This window comes from Gouania willdenowi, chromosome 3 (genome assembly GCF_900634775.1).
Source record: "Gouania willdenowi chromosome 3, fGouWil2.1, whole genome shotgun sequence".
Taxonomy (NCBI): Eukaryota; Metazoa; Chordata; class Actinopteri; order Blenniiformes; family Gobiesocidae; genus Gouania; species Gouania willdenowi.
In genome coordinates this window covers 28,102,428-28,120,096 of record NC_041046.1, presented here as the reverse complement: position 1 = coordinate 28,120,096, position 17,669 = coordinate 28,102,428, and the positions used below count along the sequence as shown (strand labels likewise).

Sequence of the window (17,669 nt, the reverse complement as noted above, 5' to 3'; positions counted from 1 at the left end):
AAATAATGAAATCATAATCTCACGTCGGTTAAAACTATTTAATAAAATGCACTTGTAGAACTGTTGTATAAAAGCAATACCACACTTGGGGTTGTGCTGTATATCAGCACTGGTGTGATTATCTGTGGCATCCTGCCTATGACTGAATCACATCAGTGCTGATATTTCTATACAACAGCAATTGAAACTGATCAGGAATAAAACCAGTATACTGATCTGGATCCCCAATAAACTCTAATGGAATTTTTAACATTGTATGGTCTATCTTTGGTAAAAAAGAAATGATCTTAAATCAGTTTTGTACTTTTAATGTAATCATGTTAACGGTGAAAATATGACCCAAGTGGTTAAATCTGTGGTGCTGTAATAAAACAGTGAGTCTCCATTTCCCTTAGCTTCTTTTGTCTTTAATGCGTTGTATATATAGATGGCTCATCCATACACCAACCAAAAGCTTGAGACCTTCATGATTAGTCATATTGTACATGCGTCACTGATGTATCCAAATGCACTTGGAGTGCCAACACTTGTCCTGTCGCCATACTGAACACCTAAAGCATACTTGTCCACCGATTCCCTCCAACCAGATGGGTCACAACCAGCCGTTACACGAGTCACTTATTAAGTAACCAAGTTACAGCTGTTCCTTTAAATATTGTTCCATTTTTTAAAAAAAATTTGCAGTCTGATACAGAAGGCTGGGAAACCTGAACAATATGAAAGTGCTAGTTATTAATTTACAGAGATCAGGCATCACATAGTGCTATGAATTATCCAATATGCTACATATGAATACAGCTGTTGATACCTTACAAACGTCTCTGGTTGTTTTTCAAGGCTACTTGGAAAGAAAAATAAATCAATAACCTTGGCTTGTATTTACATGAACATGTTTATGTGGTAAATTCGTAATTGCCAGAAGTTAAATCTTATGACAGCCACTCGGCCACAACAGCAATGTCATAATCGTAGTCCTATTTCCAAGCCTGTCCATCTCCCAATTTTTTTCAAGTGGGTAAGAAAAACAAGGGAGCTATGGTAGCATCTTCTCCGTCAAACTGTGCTCCAGACGACAGCGTTGTTCACAGCCTCTCGTCGTGCCTCGTGCTCAAGTTCCTGGTTTGTTTTCCCCAGCCATTGGTTGCACTTTGGTTGCTTTCTGGTTGATTTCCCACATCTTCTGGTGGCCTTTCCCCCCCCGTTTGAAGACAGATTGAAGAATAACCGAGAAGAACCAGTTTTGGAACCACTACTTAAGGGAATAACACAAGCTTTTTTTTCACTTCACTACAATCAGTCACAGAGTATTAAAAAGTAGGACGAGGGGGACTCAATTCATTCCTGGAGCAGTGCCTCCAAAGTTGAAAGTAGATGGTACGACAGGTGCTGTGAACTTGTAACCCCCGTGTTTCTCAATCATCTTTGATTCTGCATTTGGACAAAAAGAAAAAAAAAACTTAAAATTTTATATTTAACAACTTCTTTCTATCGTGTTGAGTTATTGTCGTGTATAAAGCAGCATAGTTTAACGTAGTGTTCACCATGGTCATTTTAAACCAAATAAATATGCATTAGAGCATAAAATAGTTCAAAAAGGGTTTTATTTTCAGATTCAAGCATGTGGTTGTTATTTCATCTGCAACGTGCGTCAACGTTGACGCTCACCATGTGCTGCTCGTCTCTGATCTGCGAGTGTGCCGATGTCATGAAGCTGTTTGCCTTGTTCCTCGTCCAGAACTTGTGTCAATGCCTGGTACCAGGCTGGATCGCGGTTCTGGATATCTGTAGGAGAGTAATGTTAGATGCTGGACGTTGCAGAGCAAGTGAAGTGGTTTAAACGTGGTATCAACGACTGATCATCTTACTCTGTAATATGGCTTTGAAAATCTGATACTCGTCCACAAAGTTGTCGTCGTCATCTACAGCTGTAGTGTAGCCCTCCAGTGCAGTCTCCTCAGCATCATCCTCCTCCCAGTCTTCATCATCTCCGTCCTCTCCTGCGTGCTTCGCCAGCATCTCCAGGTACTCCTGACCTTCCTCATCAATGTCATCTTCGTCGCTCCCAAGCTCAGCTATGGTTAGACCGAACAAAACCCCTTCAGTAACTTGTTTCATATGACGATTCAAAACCAAAAAACTTAAATACTGCCTTACCAGCTTCATCCTCATCCTCCCCGCCTTCATCATCATCGTCTTCGTCATTTTCGTGCTCTGCTCGGCAGGCGTAAGCTCTCTTGAGTCCACTGAATAGTAGAATGGCTGCTGGGAGGAGCTGACCTGCTACCTGGTTTATGGCCTGAGGCCTGTGGTCCAGATCAATGAGAGCACAAAGTCCCAGAATGCACATCTTCCTGTCGTGGAGGCTGAGAAGGACAAAGAAGAATTTTTTTTTTTTTAAAAGAGGATAAGTGACTACTTAAGTGTTTCATATTTTGTTTAAACATTGAGGCTTAAATAGCATCTGAGGTTAAAGTCTAACACTCAACACAAGCTGATTTATTCAATCCTACAATCACTGGCTGTGGCACTAAATGACATCTGGCTCATTCTCAGGATCTGACTCTGTGCAAACGCTGCCAACCTCTCCTTAGTAGACATCAGCACATCCTTTATGTATGCATCAGACACACATGGTTGTCATAGCAACTGGCTGACCTCCATTAATGAGAGATGCATCTACTCTTCCATTTCTTGTATTTTATTGGACAAAAACAGCACAGTTAGATTCCCTTTCACTGGCCTCTCTGTGGCTGCTGTTCTTTATATAGTTACTAGAAAATTGAATATGTTGCAGTATTGTTGGAACAATATATCATTTTTTTTTTTTACATAAAAGCAAAACTACATGCTAAAATGTAATTGACTTTTACATTGAACATGGTACACAAGCAAATATAGGTCTAAACTCAGTCACTCTCTGCCCTGTTTTGTACATACTCGTCCAATTAAGGTCAGCACTGCCTTACGCATATTCTGTTACACAACTGACAACATGCAATCAATACGTGGCATTAAATGTTTGCAGTGCACAACAGGCTTTACTAACAATAGGATATTTATAAAAGGGACAAAGTACAATTTGAAATATAAATATTACAATTGGAAGATGACAATTCAATTTAGCAAAAGACGCTTTTATCTAAAGTGACGTACAACACCAGTATCTAGCAGTTAGGTTTAAGGGACCTGCTCAACATTCCATGGTAATGGCCTATGTTGGATATGAACTGGTGACCTTCCAATTACAAGCCAGATTCCTTAACTGTCACCGACAAGATTACATAGACCGTTCAGTAGATGTGAACCAAAGATCAAAAACAGTCCCATTGCATTTCATTTTCCATTTGGCAAGACAATAATAAACAGTGTGGTGCCATGGATGGTAGGAATGACTTCTTTAATAATTAATAAGAATATAGAGAAATGTAAATTATGCCATTCAAATAATACATTTTTTGATTTAGCAAGTGTTCCTTCCGGGACCGTTATGAAAATGTTTGAATTTCGATTTGTTTTTTCGGTTCCTAAATGCCCGCACCAGTTTGTTTCTTGTATTACTCTGCCCTGCTTACTCGGTTTGTATAAAGATGCGTTCACACCGAACGCGACAGTAGCCATTTCAGTATAGTGACGCTTTTTGGTCACTCCATCGCTCCAGTGACGTGACGACCAGAGAACAGACTCAGTGTGTGTGTGTGTGTGTGTGTGTGTGTGTGTGTCTGCGGACCCGTTGGAGAGAGGGTTGATCAATTCTTCTCTGGCCGTATCATAGACAGCACTGCTTTACCAGTTTAAATGATCAACTTGATGAGAATGCAGGCTGATTCAAGAAGTTAACAGCTTTAATTTTGCCCCGGTAAATAGAGAAAGTGTAGTACAGCCCTCCTCTGCAGCTGTCTCACTGTAGCGGGCGGGAGGGGCTGCTGCCTCGGCTCTACAGACAGTGGTAGGGGAGTTGTTGCTTGAGGTCGCTTTATCAAATTTTTCAACTTTGAGCGTCTAGGTCGCACAGGACCTAGTAGCCAGAATAATACTTGTAGGTGTCCACTGAGTGCAGCCTTAGTTTGACACTCCCAAAAAACTCCTCATACGTATTTGCATCCCAAAAAATCCACAGGACCACGTAGTAAAGTTTAAATGTTTACTTGAAGAAAAAACAGCAACAGGTTAATCCACAAAAGCAAAATGAGAGAGCTAAGAGAGAGAGAGGTCAAAAGACTGTGTGGCTCCACTCTCATCCGGTTTCAACTAACACCACGTTGACTCCACATGCCCCTCCCACTCCCAGACCCTTTCAACCAAAATTATTTCTAACAACCACATGAGTTCTGCACTTAAGTTCTAACAAAGTAGGAATTAGTAGAAATATAAAACCAGCACCTTACCCAAGGAAGCAGTCGACATCTTTGAGCCACTGGGTGATGAAGTGGTTGGTGATTGGCTCCGTGTTGTTGGGGAAGCGGAGATTCTCCAGTGTGTTGAGGAGAAGAGGGGGGCTGTAGTAAAGCGCAGCGATGGCCACTTGGAGGCACATTGTCCTTAACTCACTGGTTTTTACCTCTCGTGTTAAACGCTCCAACGCAGACGCCACAAACAAGGGCACAACCTATGACAGGAACAAGTCGGGATTACGTTTGCTACAAAAATCAGATGCATTAAATAATACTTGCGTTGTAGTTACAGGCACTGACCTGATCAATGCCACGACCTTTGCACTGCAGAATGATCACCTCTAATAGCTTGGCTGCGTGACACTCTGGGTCCTCACCGGGATCCCCTGTCAGAACCTGTGACATAAGGTAAAATAATGTCAAAGGTCCAAAACCCACTATCAACAATAAATGTAACTTCCCACAGGCAGACACTAGCTGTGTTTCCACTACCCTTGGAAATGCGCAAAATCTAAATAACGCAATAAAAACTGGTAATGGAAACACCTGAATAATTTAAAAAATCCTCAAATATCACTAAATGGTTTTTATGCTTTTATGAAGAGGAATTTCAGACATTTCAATTTTGAAATCTATCACAAAAGTGCCATGAACACACACTTTCAGCAAATACACATCACAAAATATGACGTACCTGGTCACATGACCACTTCACTCCGAAAAAACATGGCGCAGTACGGGACATTTCTTAGCATTATACTTCAAAAAAAATTGTGAAACAACAAAAGGAATGCGGAACGTTATAAGGGGGTTTGGAGCGTCCAACTTTTTGCAGCAAAGTCTCAAAACAACCTTCTTGGAAACACGTTCAAAGTGCAACTATATTTTGTCAACATTTAGAAATATTGCTTTTAGTTTGCAAAAATCTGTAATGGAAACCCAGCTACTGTGAATCTGCTCCTTTTCACCTTCTTGCACATGCTGTAGATGATCTCCAGGTATTTGGTGTCAGAAAGGAGAGTGTCTGTGTCAATAGTCACGTAGTTGTGAAGGAGGGGCATCATATCTATAAGAAAACACAATCACCTAAATGAGTTTGATCCCAGAGCTTCACCTGTGTTCTGAATATGTACTTAATGGGTGTACCAGTGAAGTAGTCAAACCCATCCTGCTGGAAGACTTCATACACCAGTGGAAGAAGCTGCCACATCTGTGGCGAGACCTGCTGGCAGGTGAGACTGTGAGCCAAGGACAAGATCTCTTCATAAAACTCTGAAAGAACAGAAACACTGATGAGTCACAGAAGTATATATAGCTCATCTCTAGTGGGAAGAAAGAAAGGTTTCATGGTGATATGAAACTGGAATGTGGAAACCCAGGAAGAACTAGTCCTTACCCAGTACGTGCTGCTGAAGCACAGTGCCGATCACCTGCAGGCAGATGCCCTCCAGCTGCTGTGTGATCTGAAACAAGTCAGTGAGATTCTGATCAGCATTAAATTAGCTTCAACTGTTAAGATGAACCCCAGAATCTAACATTAAAACCATGTTCTCCAATCAAATATTTCATTAAATACAGGAATTTTCAATCAAATCTTGCAGCTTGATCTGGAAGAAAATCTTAATGTGTCAGATAAACTACTGGAAAATATTTTAATATTCACTAATCAAATAAAAACAGCAGGACAAATTTCTTGATGCAATTCACAAGTCAAAAATGAATGGCAGTGTGCCCCTGGCGCTATTTCCAGTGTCTGCCTCAGCCTGTGAGTCATTTGAAACATGGTGAGAACACAGAATGTTCCCAGAAGTTGGTGGGTGGTTGGAGTGTGTTGGCAGGAATGCTGCAGCAGAGCAGAACGGCTCCTGCACAGGAAGTGGCACCAACATGAGTGGATAGCAAGGATGGACCGAGCAGGAGTGCTAACCTCTTTGTGGTCCTCCACCACACTTAACAATGTGTCGATGGTGTTTAGGATGCCCATGGCTGTCACAGCTTTGTCATCACCTCCCTCCTCATCAGGGCCAGTCTGAATCACCTGGTTGAACGTCATTGCCTGTTCAAGAGGAAGTAGAAGGACTATGAATGTGTCCACAAGATAACAGTTCCTTACAGTATTATTCAGAACACCATTCCTATTTTGATACTGATAACAGAAGAGAAAACGGCAACAAGTCACACATAAAAGTAAATCCTAAATAAACCCGCAACTTTAACCGAGCCTTATTTTCATTGTTTAGTGCAGTGGTTCTCAAACATTTTTGTCTCAAGTCCCCCATTTCTCTTATTTTTGAATTTAGGTACCCCTTTTGTCCGACTACAACATTTTACTTAGAAAACTATTTACTATTTCAAAAAAACTATAGAGCATAATGATGGAATAAACGAGCGATAACAAACATTTAGTAAATAAGTGGAAAGAAACAGTATTTGGCGCAGTGGTTTCCAAGCTTTTTTTTTGGATTGTGACCCTATACTGATATCAAGAGTTTCTGGTGACCCCAAAGACATTTTTTTCTAGAATGAGTTTTTCATCATGTTTGAGCTCAAATATTATTTTTTTTAATTTTTACTGCCTTTTAGTTGAACTAGAATTCTATTTCACAAAGTGAAAGTATAGAAAGACCGTTGTTTAAGATTGTGTGTTGGTTGAAAAACTCTGATTTATTGCCTCCTGAATAGATTTATTTCTATAGTTTTTAGCATTTCTGGTTATCTCACGCCTGGTGTGGGATCAAGAATGACACTTTTGTTAATTTTCCTCCATCTCTCTTTCAAGTACCCCCTGTAGTGCCATCGCGTACCCCTAGGGGTACACGTACCCCCATTTGAGAAACACTAGTTCAGTGATGAATGACTCATGGTACAGAAGCAAAAACTTGACTCACCAGGTGCTGCGTCATCTCTACTGCTATAGGTGTGACCTCCTCACTGTATTCACAGATCATCTTTTGAATGACATTGGTGAGATCATCATTCTCCGTCTCCCTGACTATTTGCAGCAGTGCCTGCATCACAGGCCGGATAAATGGCGTGATGTATTCTTTGGCTTTAAGGAAGAAAAACTGAATCAACCTTAGCAAAAAAACAAACACTTAAAAAAAAAAAAACAGGTATTTTGAGTTGCGTACCTTTTTCCTGATTGCTGATGAGCACTTGCAGAGCTATTGCAGCCTCCACCTTAACGGGCATCTCGTTGTCATTGATTAGACAAAGACGAGTCAGCTCCAGCGCCGTCTGCAGGTTCTGGTCACTTTTAAACTTCACCTCGCAAAAGTAATGCAGTACCCAACAAGCCTGTGAACAAATTATATTTAAGGATGCGTGCAGTCATTCCGTAAAACACTTAACGGCGTGTTGCTACAGCTCAAGTCTGCCTGTTTTATGATCAGAACTTACTCTGGCTCTCATGTAGCCCAGCTCACTACGGAACAGGGGGAAGACGTGATTCTGCAGCATGAACTCCATCTGGCCCTTGTATATTTTTTTCTGTAGAAAGAACAAAGTCAATCATGGGAAAAAATTAACCTTTGTGGAGTTTTCTGAAATTATTATTTAGAATGTTTTTGGTAAACTTTGCAATGGGCCAACACCCAACGGCCTACTGAGAGCAGATTACCTTCAGAAGAATCTCAGCCAAGGAACCAATCATGTGTAAGGCCCCATCCTTTTTCCTGAAGTCGGTGGCAGGATCAGTAAGAATCTGGTAGCAGAAGCCCATCGTTTTTTGCAAAACCTAAAGAAAAACAAGTATCAAATCAACTTTATTTATATAGCGCAAACACCAACAAAGTATTCTCAGCGCTGTTTACAAAATATAAAGTCCATAGTCAGAAAGAAAAAAAGAACCCAACAAGATCCACATGAACAAGCATTTAGCAACAGTGGGAGGAAAAAAAAATTTTTTTATGGGAAGAAATCTCCAGCAAAACCAGGTTCAGATGTGGCAGCCATCCGCTTCGACTGGCTGGGTCAGTGGACAGAAGGGTAAACAGAATAGGATAGAAGGATAGACCATCCAAATGTCCCAGGCTAGTTGAGCCGTGAACCAATGATCAATCCATCCGAGTTTCTCCGACTAGTTGAGCAATTTGTAAGTATCTTTGGCAACACTTTACTTGAAGTTTTATACATAAGGCTGACATTACGCTGTCAGTATTATGACCTGACACCTGTCATTAGCATAAATAAGGTCATGAAGGCTGTCATTAAGTGCCGTTCCTTATTCCAACTCTAACCCTTCTTTACCTGAACCCCTAACACTACCTAATCCCACTAGATCCCTCCACCTAACCCAAAAAATACCAACATAGCTCCAAATGTGTCATAATTTAGCAAACAACACTAAATGACAGCTTATTATCAAGACACCATATTCATGCTCATAACAAAGTAATATCAGCCTTATGTATACAACATTAAGTAAAGTGTTAACATATCATTAAATAAAATAGTTTTGACAGAAATGAAATGACCTAGCTCTAGTCTCCACTCACCTCTTTTCGTTTGTTACAAGCTGTGAAAAGGAGCGTCTGAGCAGCTGTTGTGGCAGAAATAAAGTCCTCGAATACATCTAAAGAAGAAGAAAACCTTTAAATCAATGCTCTTCAGAGAAAACAGTCATTTTCAATGAAAAGGCAACAGATTTCTCTATTTACCAAACTTCATGCGTATGTACTCATAGGGATCCTCCTGCCATAACTCCTCATCGCTGTCTGTGTAGCACATGAGGGGAAACACTACATCCTGAATTATGCCCTAAAAAACATAAAAGAATGAGAGGATCAGTCAGGCAGCTGCTTGGGGACCACGGGGTTGTCATATGAAGTCGTTACAGCAGCTAATCTAAAAGTGCAAATGTTTAAACCTGGACTTGTAATCACTAATGTTGATTACATAACAGGAAAGACTGCTTTCCCTTAGCACATATTTACATTAATCTTATCATTATGTTGATATAGTTAATGCTGTGGATAACTGCTTGCCACACAGTATTGCACTTACACATCAATGCTGCTGATATGACTGTCACAAAATATTTAACACAATGAATAATCAAATTTCACTGAATACTTCAGCCATGCCTGGATATGTGGTTTCAGGTTCTTCCATGTGATAGCATGTGCGATGCCCTGGTTGATGTAGTTGAGTGTCTGTTGGAGCACTCTAGGAGCCACATACTGGTTTTCCTTGTACTGGTACAAGACTTTGAGCAGCACCTAGTAAACAATTTGGTAAAAAAACAAAACAAAAAAACAAAAACATTTGTGACATTTCGTGGAAAAAAAAAAACCACTTTGATTTAGTTCGAGCACAGTTGGTGCTTAAGTTTCACTTGTGTACGTTCTTACCTGCTGGGCCGGGACAGCATACTCCTTCAGGAAAAGGTCAGCAAACTCTGCGTACTCTTTGGTTGTGTTGCCTGGACTTCCATATCTACAGATCAGATTTAAAAAATGAATATAATTGAAACCATTGCACTGTAACATGCAAATAAATCCTGTTTGTGTTTTTACCTTTCAAACAATCGTGCCAAAATATGAAGAGCCCATTTCTTACACTTCCACCATGGCAGCTCGGGCCGCTCATCCTCGTCGATCTGCATCGTCTCCTAAAATGTTACGAATATTATTAAAGCGTACTTGAAAGAAATCCAAGAGAAATACCATGAAATTGTTGCATTAAAAAGGTATAATCTTAGCCTCGTTACCGGAGGAACATCTCGATCTACGACTGTCTTCAGGATCTCCATCCATTCTGTGAGATTCTGTCTGTTGATTAGCTCCAGAGGAAGATTGTACTGTTAAAAAAAAAAAGAGGCAGTATTTAAAGTTAAATCTGGATTTAAAACAACTAAAATATAAGATTCGATTTCAAGTTTCGACAATACCTGGAATAGGGCGTAGAGGATTTTAAAGATCTGTTTCTGGATGAGGACAGAGTCACTGGAGTGGTCAGGGAGGAGCTGGATGAAGCGATCTTTCAACATAGGCATGAAGATGTGCATCGCTGCGACAAGAGGTTGTCGCTCTTCTGGTTTCTTGTATCTGCATTTGACATACTCAGTAAACTTCAAACCCTTTTTTTAAGGCAATGATATGAGAAAGAAAAAAAACATTTAACCTATATGAGAATTACTTACTCATAGTTTTTGACCAGCTGGTAGAGACAGAGCAGGATCCCCAGCCACCCTGCACTGTTGTCGGACTGCAGATAGAAACCAATCTTGTCCACAATGGTCGTCCACTTGCCGGGGTAGTCATGTTTAATCATGTGGTGGATACATGTCGTCAGCTGGACCCTGGCGAGTTCAGAATGCTCACAGTGAAGCAGAAAAGCTTTGTCTAGTTTCACTAGCTGCCTTTTTTCTACATGCTGTGGTTTGTTACCTGATGCGCTCGGGGGAGTGGATGATGGCCTCGACTATGTTGTCTCGAATGAACTGCCTGTCCTCCTCCGGGATGTTATTAACGGGCGTCTCTGTGCCGGAACCATCTCCATCACTCCAGTGCTGGGTTATCATGTTTTTAAGGTAAATCACACCTAGATAGAAGAAAATATCATTAGCCCCATATAAAGAACAGCTTAAAAATTATCATAATAAAAAGGAAACCTCTTCTCTGCTTTTAATAAATAACCCTATTATGAATTATAGGAATTCTATGCCAAATGTGTCACAATGGGACGACAAAATTGAACATAAACTGATGAATGGAATAGTAAAACGCATTGCCTTTGCAAAGCCAAACCACACATGTAAATCATTTCATTTGTAGTTCTGTGCATTTGCGTTTGGCACTGGGATGCCAGCGAGACACAAAACTACAGATTTGGGGGGGCTGGGGGCATCTGTGGAAAAAGATGAGCAGTCGCTGGTAGGCAGCCATCACATTTCTAACATATCAACACACAGCAATAGTGTAGAGTTCTTATTCAGATCCTCTAACCTTAACAGCATATATGTGTGTCAAACACACCCAACTTAAAGAAGCATAGGGCAGGATTTGAGGAAAAGATAAAACATTCATTCAAGTCTTTTAATGCTAATGGGTGGTGAAGCATTCAAAACCAAAAAGAATGAGCCCACACACAATTCTCCCTATTGTCTTGAACAAGCTGTGTGGTGCTTTTTGTCCTCATGCTCCTTTAATGAATAAGTGAATAAGAATGTTTTTAAACATGAAAAATGAGGTTTGTTCTCTTAATGCTACAATTCTACATTAATTTCTTTAAATGCCGATATCATTTTTCAGTTCCCTCTTTCCTTAGTGACAGAACATACGGACAAACGAACCATTACGCTTGTGACACAAACACACTGAAAATTACTATTAAAAAACTATTAAAGCGAAGGTAATACTACCACGTCTATAGACACTCTTTGATTTTTCTGACACCAAGTAATCGCAACCGCTGTAGCAGTCTAAGCTCAGAGAATGTTTTTTTTTTTTTTAACCTATGCAGTGTACACAGCTGTTTATTATTCATCCTTCCACTTGCTTTTAACAACAAGTGTCTAAATGGAACTTAAACCCCACTTGACTCAGACCAACTATTTTTTCTTGCTGTGTGACTGTTATACTTGAACATTTCAACAAAAATAAGTAATCCATTTCAATCAGAACACAGGACATTGCTCATTTCCACAAGAATGTGATATTTTGTTGTCACCTTAACTGAGCCATATGGGCTCTACACAAAGATCTGGCTGGTTAGAGACTGGTGCGGTGCCAGCACAACCAATAAAACCACTACGGGCAACTTCTCTTTAGATAATATTCACAAAACTGTTGTGCAAACAAATGCAGGTGCTCTATTCTGTTCTCCCTCAGCCTGACCAGCACTTAATGGTGCTCACGGCACATCCCTGCAGCACTTTCATTTGCCAATTTGGAAGCATGTACTTCAGAGACTGGACTTTGTTCCAATATTGCAAAACAAGCTATATTTAACCAACTCCCCAAGTCTACTGCACTCAGTGTGGCACTTTCCCCTCACAACAACAACAAAAAAAAAAAAAACACAATTGTGAATCATGGAACATCACAATATCAAGCTCCCTTAAAAAGGCTGTTATGCAAGCAAGCTATTCAAGTGGAAATTGCAGAGTAGATGAGTAATTCTCTTCTCTTTTGGTGCAACTTCACAGTTTTCTTAAAGACTCTCCATCGATGAAACTTACAATGTCATAACACTGCATGTCCACTAAAAAGAAATATCAAAAAGTTAAGAGTAAAAATATATATATTTAGTCCAACAAAAAAAGGGGGGGCATTGTTTCACCCAGGAAAAATTGAACAAAACAAAAACGTATCAAAGCATTTTTCATAGATGCACTTCACAATTACCCCCTCAAAGAGCATCATGGCAACAATCAGATTTCTGTTAAAGTTCTACTTCTAAACGCTTTTTAATTTAATTCGACAGAGTCAAAGCAACAAGTTTCAACATGAGATGAGACTGTACCAATAAAGTCAACAACCTACTTAAAATGTATTTGGGAAACATGAAGGGCTTTGACAAATCCACAGGTATTTAGATGTTCTCACATCATGACTGTAGATCAAGTTGTTTTCATGTCTATGCTGAGGCTTACCTGCTTGTCTGACTGGCAAATCCAGCTGATCAGACATGGTGACACGCAGCAGAGTGGACACAAAGTTTACCTGGGAGTGACCCTGCAAATTAGAGAGAAAAAAACACATTCATGCAAACAAACTACTCATGCGGAACTTTAAACTTCAACAAACTAAAATGATCCCATTTTAAACCATTATGGTGTGCATTAGATTACAATAAATAATTGTATGGAGGATTTATTTTTGATTTGAGACTGAAAACCAACTCTGTGCCAGCTTTGCTTTGAAGGAAAAGTCTAATAAGTGACGTTTTTATTCAACAAAAACAAAACCATAAACTACTTTTTGTGCAAATCACACAAAATCTGTAAAGCTAGTTCTAAATTTGCTGTAAACATAAACCTTCAGCGTTGCTATTGACATGGTGCTAAACTCCCTGCACATTTCAAGTGTCAACATATGCATTAAAGACAATGATCTGCCTTTTCTCAACATAGACTGGTGTAACTAAGATCATGTAGGTCAATCATCCTCCTCCGTGGTGCGCAATCCCTTACAAATCAAATAACACGAGAAAGATGCTCCACACTCTCCCAGTTACATCATTCAAGTAAACCATCATCATCAATGCATAATTGGACAGTAAAAACATCCCAGGCCTCTACACTTCCCTGAAATACCTTGTTTGATTCGATTACAGAAAACTAAAATTTGTCATTGACAGAACTTCTATCACCGTAATAAAACACAGGCTATTGGCTAATGTTAGATCATTAACGTTAAATTACTTTAAACCTGGGTTTGCATTTACATATACCTGAGCAAGATTTTCTGTCATTTTTTAGAACAATATTGGTCTTGCTTATTGTGCGGGGACAAATTGCAAAAGGAATTTGTAAGCAACATCAACTTAACTATGAACAGTAAATGAAAATGGCCAGAACCTTATGGAAATTTAATAACTACCAACCTCCAAACTACATACACGATTCAGATTGTCATAAGAATACTATTTAGTAGGGATGTCCCGAAACAACTTTTTCACTTACGATACGATACCGATATCGATGTGATATCAGCACGAATCATACATACTTTTATTACTTATTTTGTAGTGTGGAATGTTAGAAAAGACTTCATCAAGTGATGTTACTCAAACAAAGAACAATAGTCAGTAACGGTAGGGATATGGAAAAACTGACCTATTTTTTATTAACCAATTGATTACATAAATTTTAACATTCAACATAATATCTACAGTATTCTACAGATTAATAAAATAAATATAATATATATCTGAGATTTTAGATGCAGTCCAATATTTTTCTGGCTGATATCGGACCAATATCCAATATCAATACCGGATTGGGACACCCAACTAAGGTGCTAGGTGATTGTCTTGTTTTAGTTTTAAAAAAAAAGTAAAAAATGTTTCAGGTCAGGCCAAAGGGTGTGTGTGTATTTAGTGTTTGCAAGCAGAGTTGTGTTAATGTAACTGTGACATTTAGTTTTGAGGCATGAGGTTTTTCAAGGTTTGTGCTTGGCAACAGTTTGGAAGAGAGGAACATCTCTGACCACTTCTGTGCTCTAACCTCAATCTGTTGAAATATTTTAGGAAAGAAGACAGACCAAGACCCCAGCATTTTTCCTTCAACAACAGAGCTTTACTTCAATGCACTTATTCGTTCTGGAAAGGTGTCCCAGAAAAGTTTTAAAGCCATTATAATGTGGGACCCTGGGAGTGGGAGGGCGTAATAGTGGAAATCAGTGTTGCCACACTTCTCTTAATGAGTCATTTCCATACACCCAGATCCCACATTAACCACCAATGCACATTGAAACTATAACTGGGCATATGGTGCAAACAAGGTCTTTTTTTTTTTTTTTGTGTGTTAACAATTGCTTAATAAATCCATAAAAATGTTTGCAAAACGAACTAGACAATCAACAGCAGTGCAGTTGCAGCACTGTCTGCAAAACAATGTTAACTATCAAATGAGTTATACTTGTTTCCTAACTAAAAAGTTTTATTTTATTTTACAGACCACATAATGCTACAAATGTTAGGGGTTTAATAGAGGGTTTGTGACGTACTTTTCCACTTGGGGACTATGCTGCTAACACTTACCCTTAGCTCACATGAACCTCGGCTAGCTTAACTAGTCTCAACAATAGGACAATGTTAAAGCTTCACCTTCCGACATATAAATGACTTAACATATATACAAACGAAAATAGTGTTAAGCTTGTTGAAGTCTTATTTTATTGTTAAATACTGAGCTCATTTAGTGGTTCCTCCTAGCAGGGACACGTGAGCAGCAGCAGCAGCAGCTATGGCAGCTCATCCAGCAGCAGCTAACTGAGCTAGCACACATTAGCAACATATCAAGACAGCGTCACAACTTTGACGCAACTAAACAAGCGCATGAACATAGTTCAACTATGTTGATTAGTTAAAGCGCTACCCATTGTAATCAGGTGTGGTTAGATGTTTTGTAATGATTCAGATAGAGTATGACAGGGTGGCCATTATCAGTTGAAGCTAAGCATGAGTGGTTAGCTTGTGGGATTAGCCACACAGCTGGCACGGGCTAACATTGACGTTGGTTACAGGCACAGAGTGGGTTTCATCGAACGACAAAAGCCGCTGATCGCATCAGTGTTTGAGGTGGTGGATGATGTGGGAGCCGACAGGCTTGAAATTCTCAGGGGATCGATTGTTAAAACAGCGGAGCCACGTTAGCGTGATCGGACTATCATGATGTTGTGAGCAAGGCCGCGGCCCGCACCGAGCCCGCGCCACGAACTACCAGAACTTTACCTCGTTCAGCCGCCGCTCCGCGGCCTCCCGCAGATTCGGGTCCATCGTGCCCCGCAGGGCCTCGACCAAAGACTCGGGATCCATCTGGAAAGATGTGCTCGCGACTCTGATTTTTCTATTTTTCTGGTCTATCAGTTACCAGTCACTGCGCACATGGACGCACGGCTCTCCGGTTACCCGGCGCGAAAGGAAGCAGTGAATGAAGTACCCGGATAGATCAGGGGCGAATGTGAGCAACACGAACATCCGTCTGCGACTGAGTACTGTTGGGAGTTGTAGTTTCAAGAAAAACTTCAAAATCTTCTACTCTCTAAAGCTCTTACTGCCAGGGTTGGGGTAATTACATTTTTCACTTACAATTACGTTTTTAATTTTCCATACTTAATTACAAATCAATCATGATAACGATAACCGACATTTTTTTTAATATATATATATATATTTTTTTTACAATTGAAAATAAATTACAATTATAATTTTTCCCCAGAACGTCAATTACAATTATGTTCTGAATTACTAAAGTTCAACCCTGATTTAGTCAATGAAGTAATTCAAATAGAATAATCTTTGTTAACGTTTTTATTCTTTTATTTGTGATTTTTTTTTTTTTTTTCATCTGTGGCTGTAACAAAAGCAATTTCCTCCTGGGATTAATAAAGGAATTCTGATTCTGTTTCTGATAACACATGAAATCCATCAGTAGATGCTTTGATGCTTTCCTTATGAAAGAACTCGTAGGAATACATGTCAGGAGATTGAATTTGAATAAATGAAACATATTATTTCAAAAAAAGAAGACAAAAAGAATTTGCTTCAATTTAACATTGACTGAAGTTTCTGTGACTCTACATGTTGCTACATTTTGAACAACCATGACCCTCACACGTGTTGATGGTTGGTAAACTGGATTACCCAAAGAAACTCTTGGAATTATGTGGAGAACATTTAAATCCCACACACACAGAAAAGTCCCCACATCCATTTGAAGTGACCCCAGTCTAACCACTACTCACTCTTGGACTCCCAATGTGATGATAAAACAAAATATCACCAAAATATGTCTTCTTTGCATGTGGATCACTTCAATTTGTCTCCAATTACTCACAAACAATCACATTCTAGTTTACTTAATTATTTCATCTTTACTTATATAAGATAGTGAAACATGTTCTAACTAGTCCTTCCTAACTGATTTTGCCCCAGGAACCACATCAACCATTAAAAAAAAGCTGCCACCAGTTCTAATAAAAAAAAACAAGTAAATAATAAATCATTTGATGCAGCTGGTATACATGATGTATCAAAGTATGGCCATGCAATAGGTAGCTGTTAGCTGTGGAATAAAACTGTATACATTGCTGAGGATGCTCATTCTTTATTTTTTTCCTCCACAAAAAAAACAAAAAAAACAAACAAATGTTTCTGTTTCTTAATTATTTTTTTTTAATTCAGAAACTTGTAAAAATGTCTTTTCAGTTGGAAACGAGAAATCATACTTTGAAATGATCAGAACAATCGGATGCCGTTAATTTCATAACACCAGTCGGAGGTACATGATATTGTGCACTCCTTTGAGTAATAAGTTCGTTACAATACAAACGCAGCCTCTGAATCGCCTCTCTTTCTTACTCGTAAAATTTACAAATAACAGTTTTTCAGATGAGCTGTCTGTGGCATTTGAGTTGAGCGTCTTTCTGAATCTTCAGAGGAAATTCCTGTGACTCACTGAAAACAAGTTCATGACCCATTTTTGAATGCCGACGCACAAGTTGAGGACCTCTGTTCAAACTGGTCTGGTGACTGTCTAACATAGTGTTTACCATCCTTTTCTGTTGTTTGTTCCCTCGAGCTTCTCTTCAAGTAAAATACACCCCTCAC

At 39.4% G+C, this 17,669-nt stretch overlaps 1 protein-coding gene across 1 annotated transcript; it reads right to left on the bottom strand.

Annotated features, from left to right (window-relative positions):
* Positions 1-385: 385 nt before the first annotated feature.
* On the bottom strand, positions 386-16,003 carry ipo7 (importin 7). The gene is made up of 25 exons (XM_028476688.1): positions 15,792-16,003; positions 12,988-13,069; positions 10,781-10,934; positions 10,534-10,692; positions 10,282-10,438; positions 10,102-10,191; positions 9,908-10,002; positions 9,743-9,827; positions 9,476-9,610; positions 9,050-9,149; positions 8,888-8,964; positions 8,011-8,127; positions 7,791-7,880; positions 7,523-7,688; positions 7,280-7,440; positions 6,319-6,447; positions 5,788-5,854; positions 5,538-5,663; positions 5,360-5,457; positions 4,692-4,787; positions 4,386-4,606; positions 2,155-2,363; positions 1,866-2,072; positions 1,666-1,782; positions 386-1,428 (listed from the first exon to the last, which is right to left on the bottom strand). Exons 1-25 carry the CDS (start codon positions 15,873-15,875, stop codon positions 1,331-1,333), a joined length of 3,120 nt encoding a protein of 1,039 aa, XP_028332489.1. The 5' UTR covers positions 15,876-16,003; the 3' UTR covers positions 386-1,330.
* Positions 16,004-17,669: the final 1,666 nt, after the last annotated feature.

Bases quoted from the DNA above. Each gene is read 5' to 3' on its own strand.
- ipo7 (XM_028476688.1), bottom strand. From the start codon at position 15,875: ATGGATCCCGAGTCTTTGGTCGAGGCCCTGCGGGGCACGATGGACCCG. The intron at 9,828-9,907 runs GTAAAAACACAA...TCTGATCTGTAG, and splicing joins TTGGCACGATTGTTTGAAAG to ATATGGAAGTCCAGGCAACA. The intron at 5,664-5,787 runs GTAAGGACTAGT...CTGTTCTTTCAG, and splicing joins GCTTCAGCAGCACGTACTGG to AGTTTTATGAAGAGATCTTG.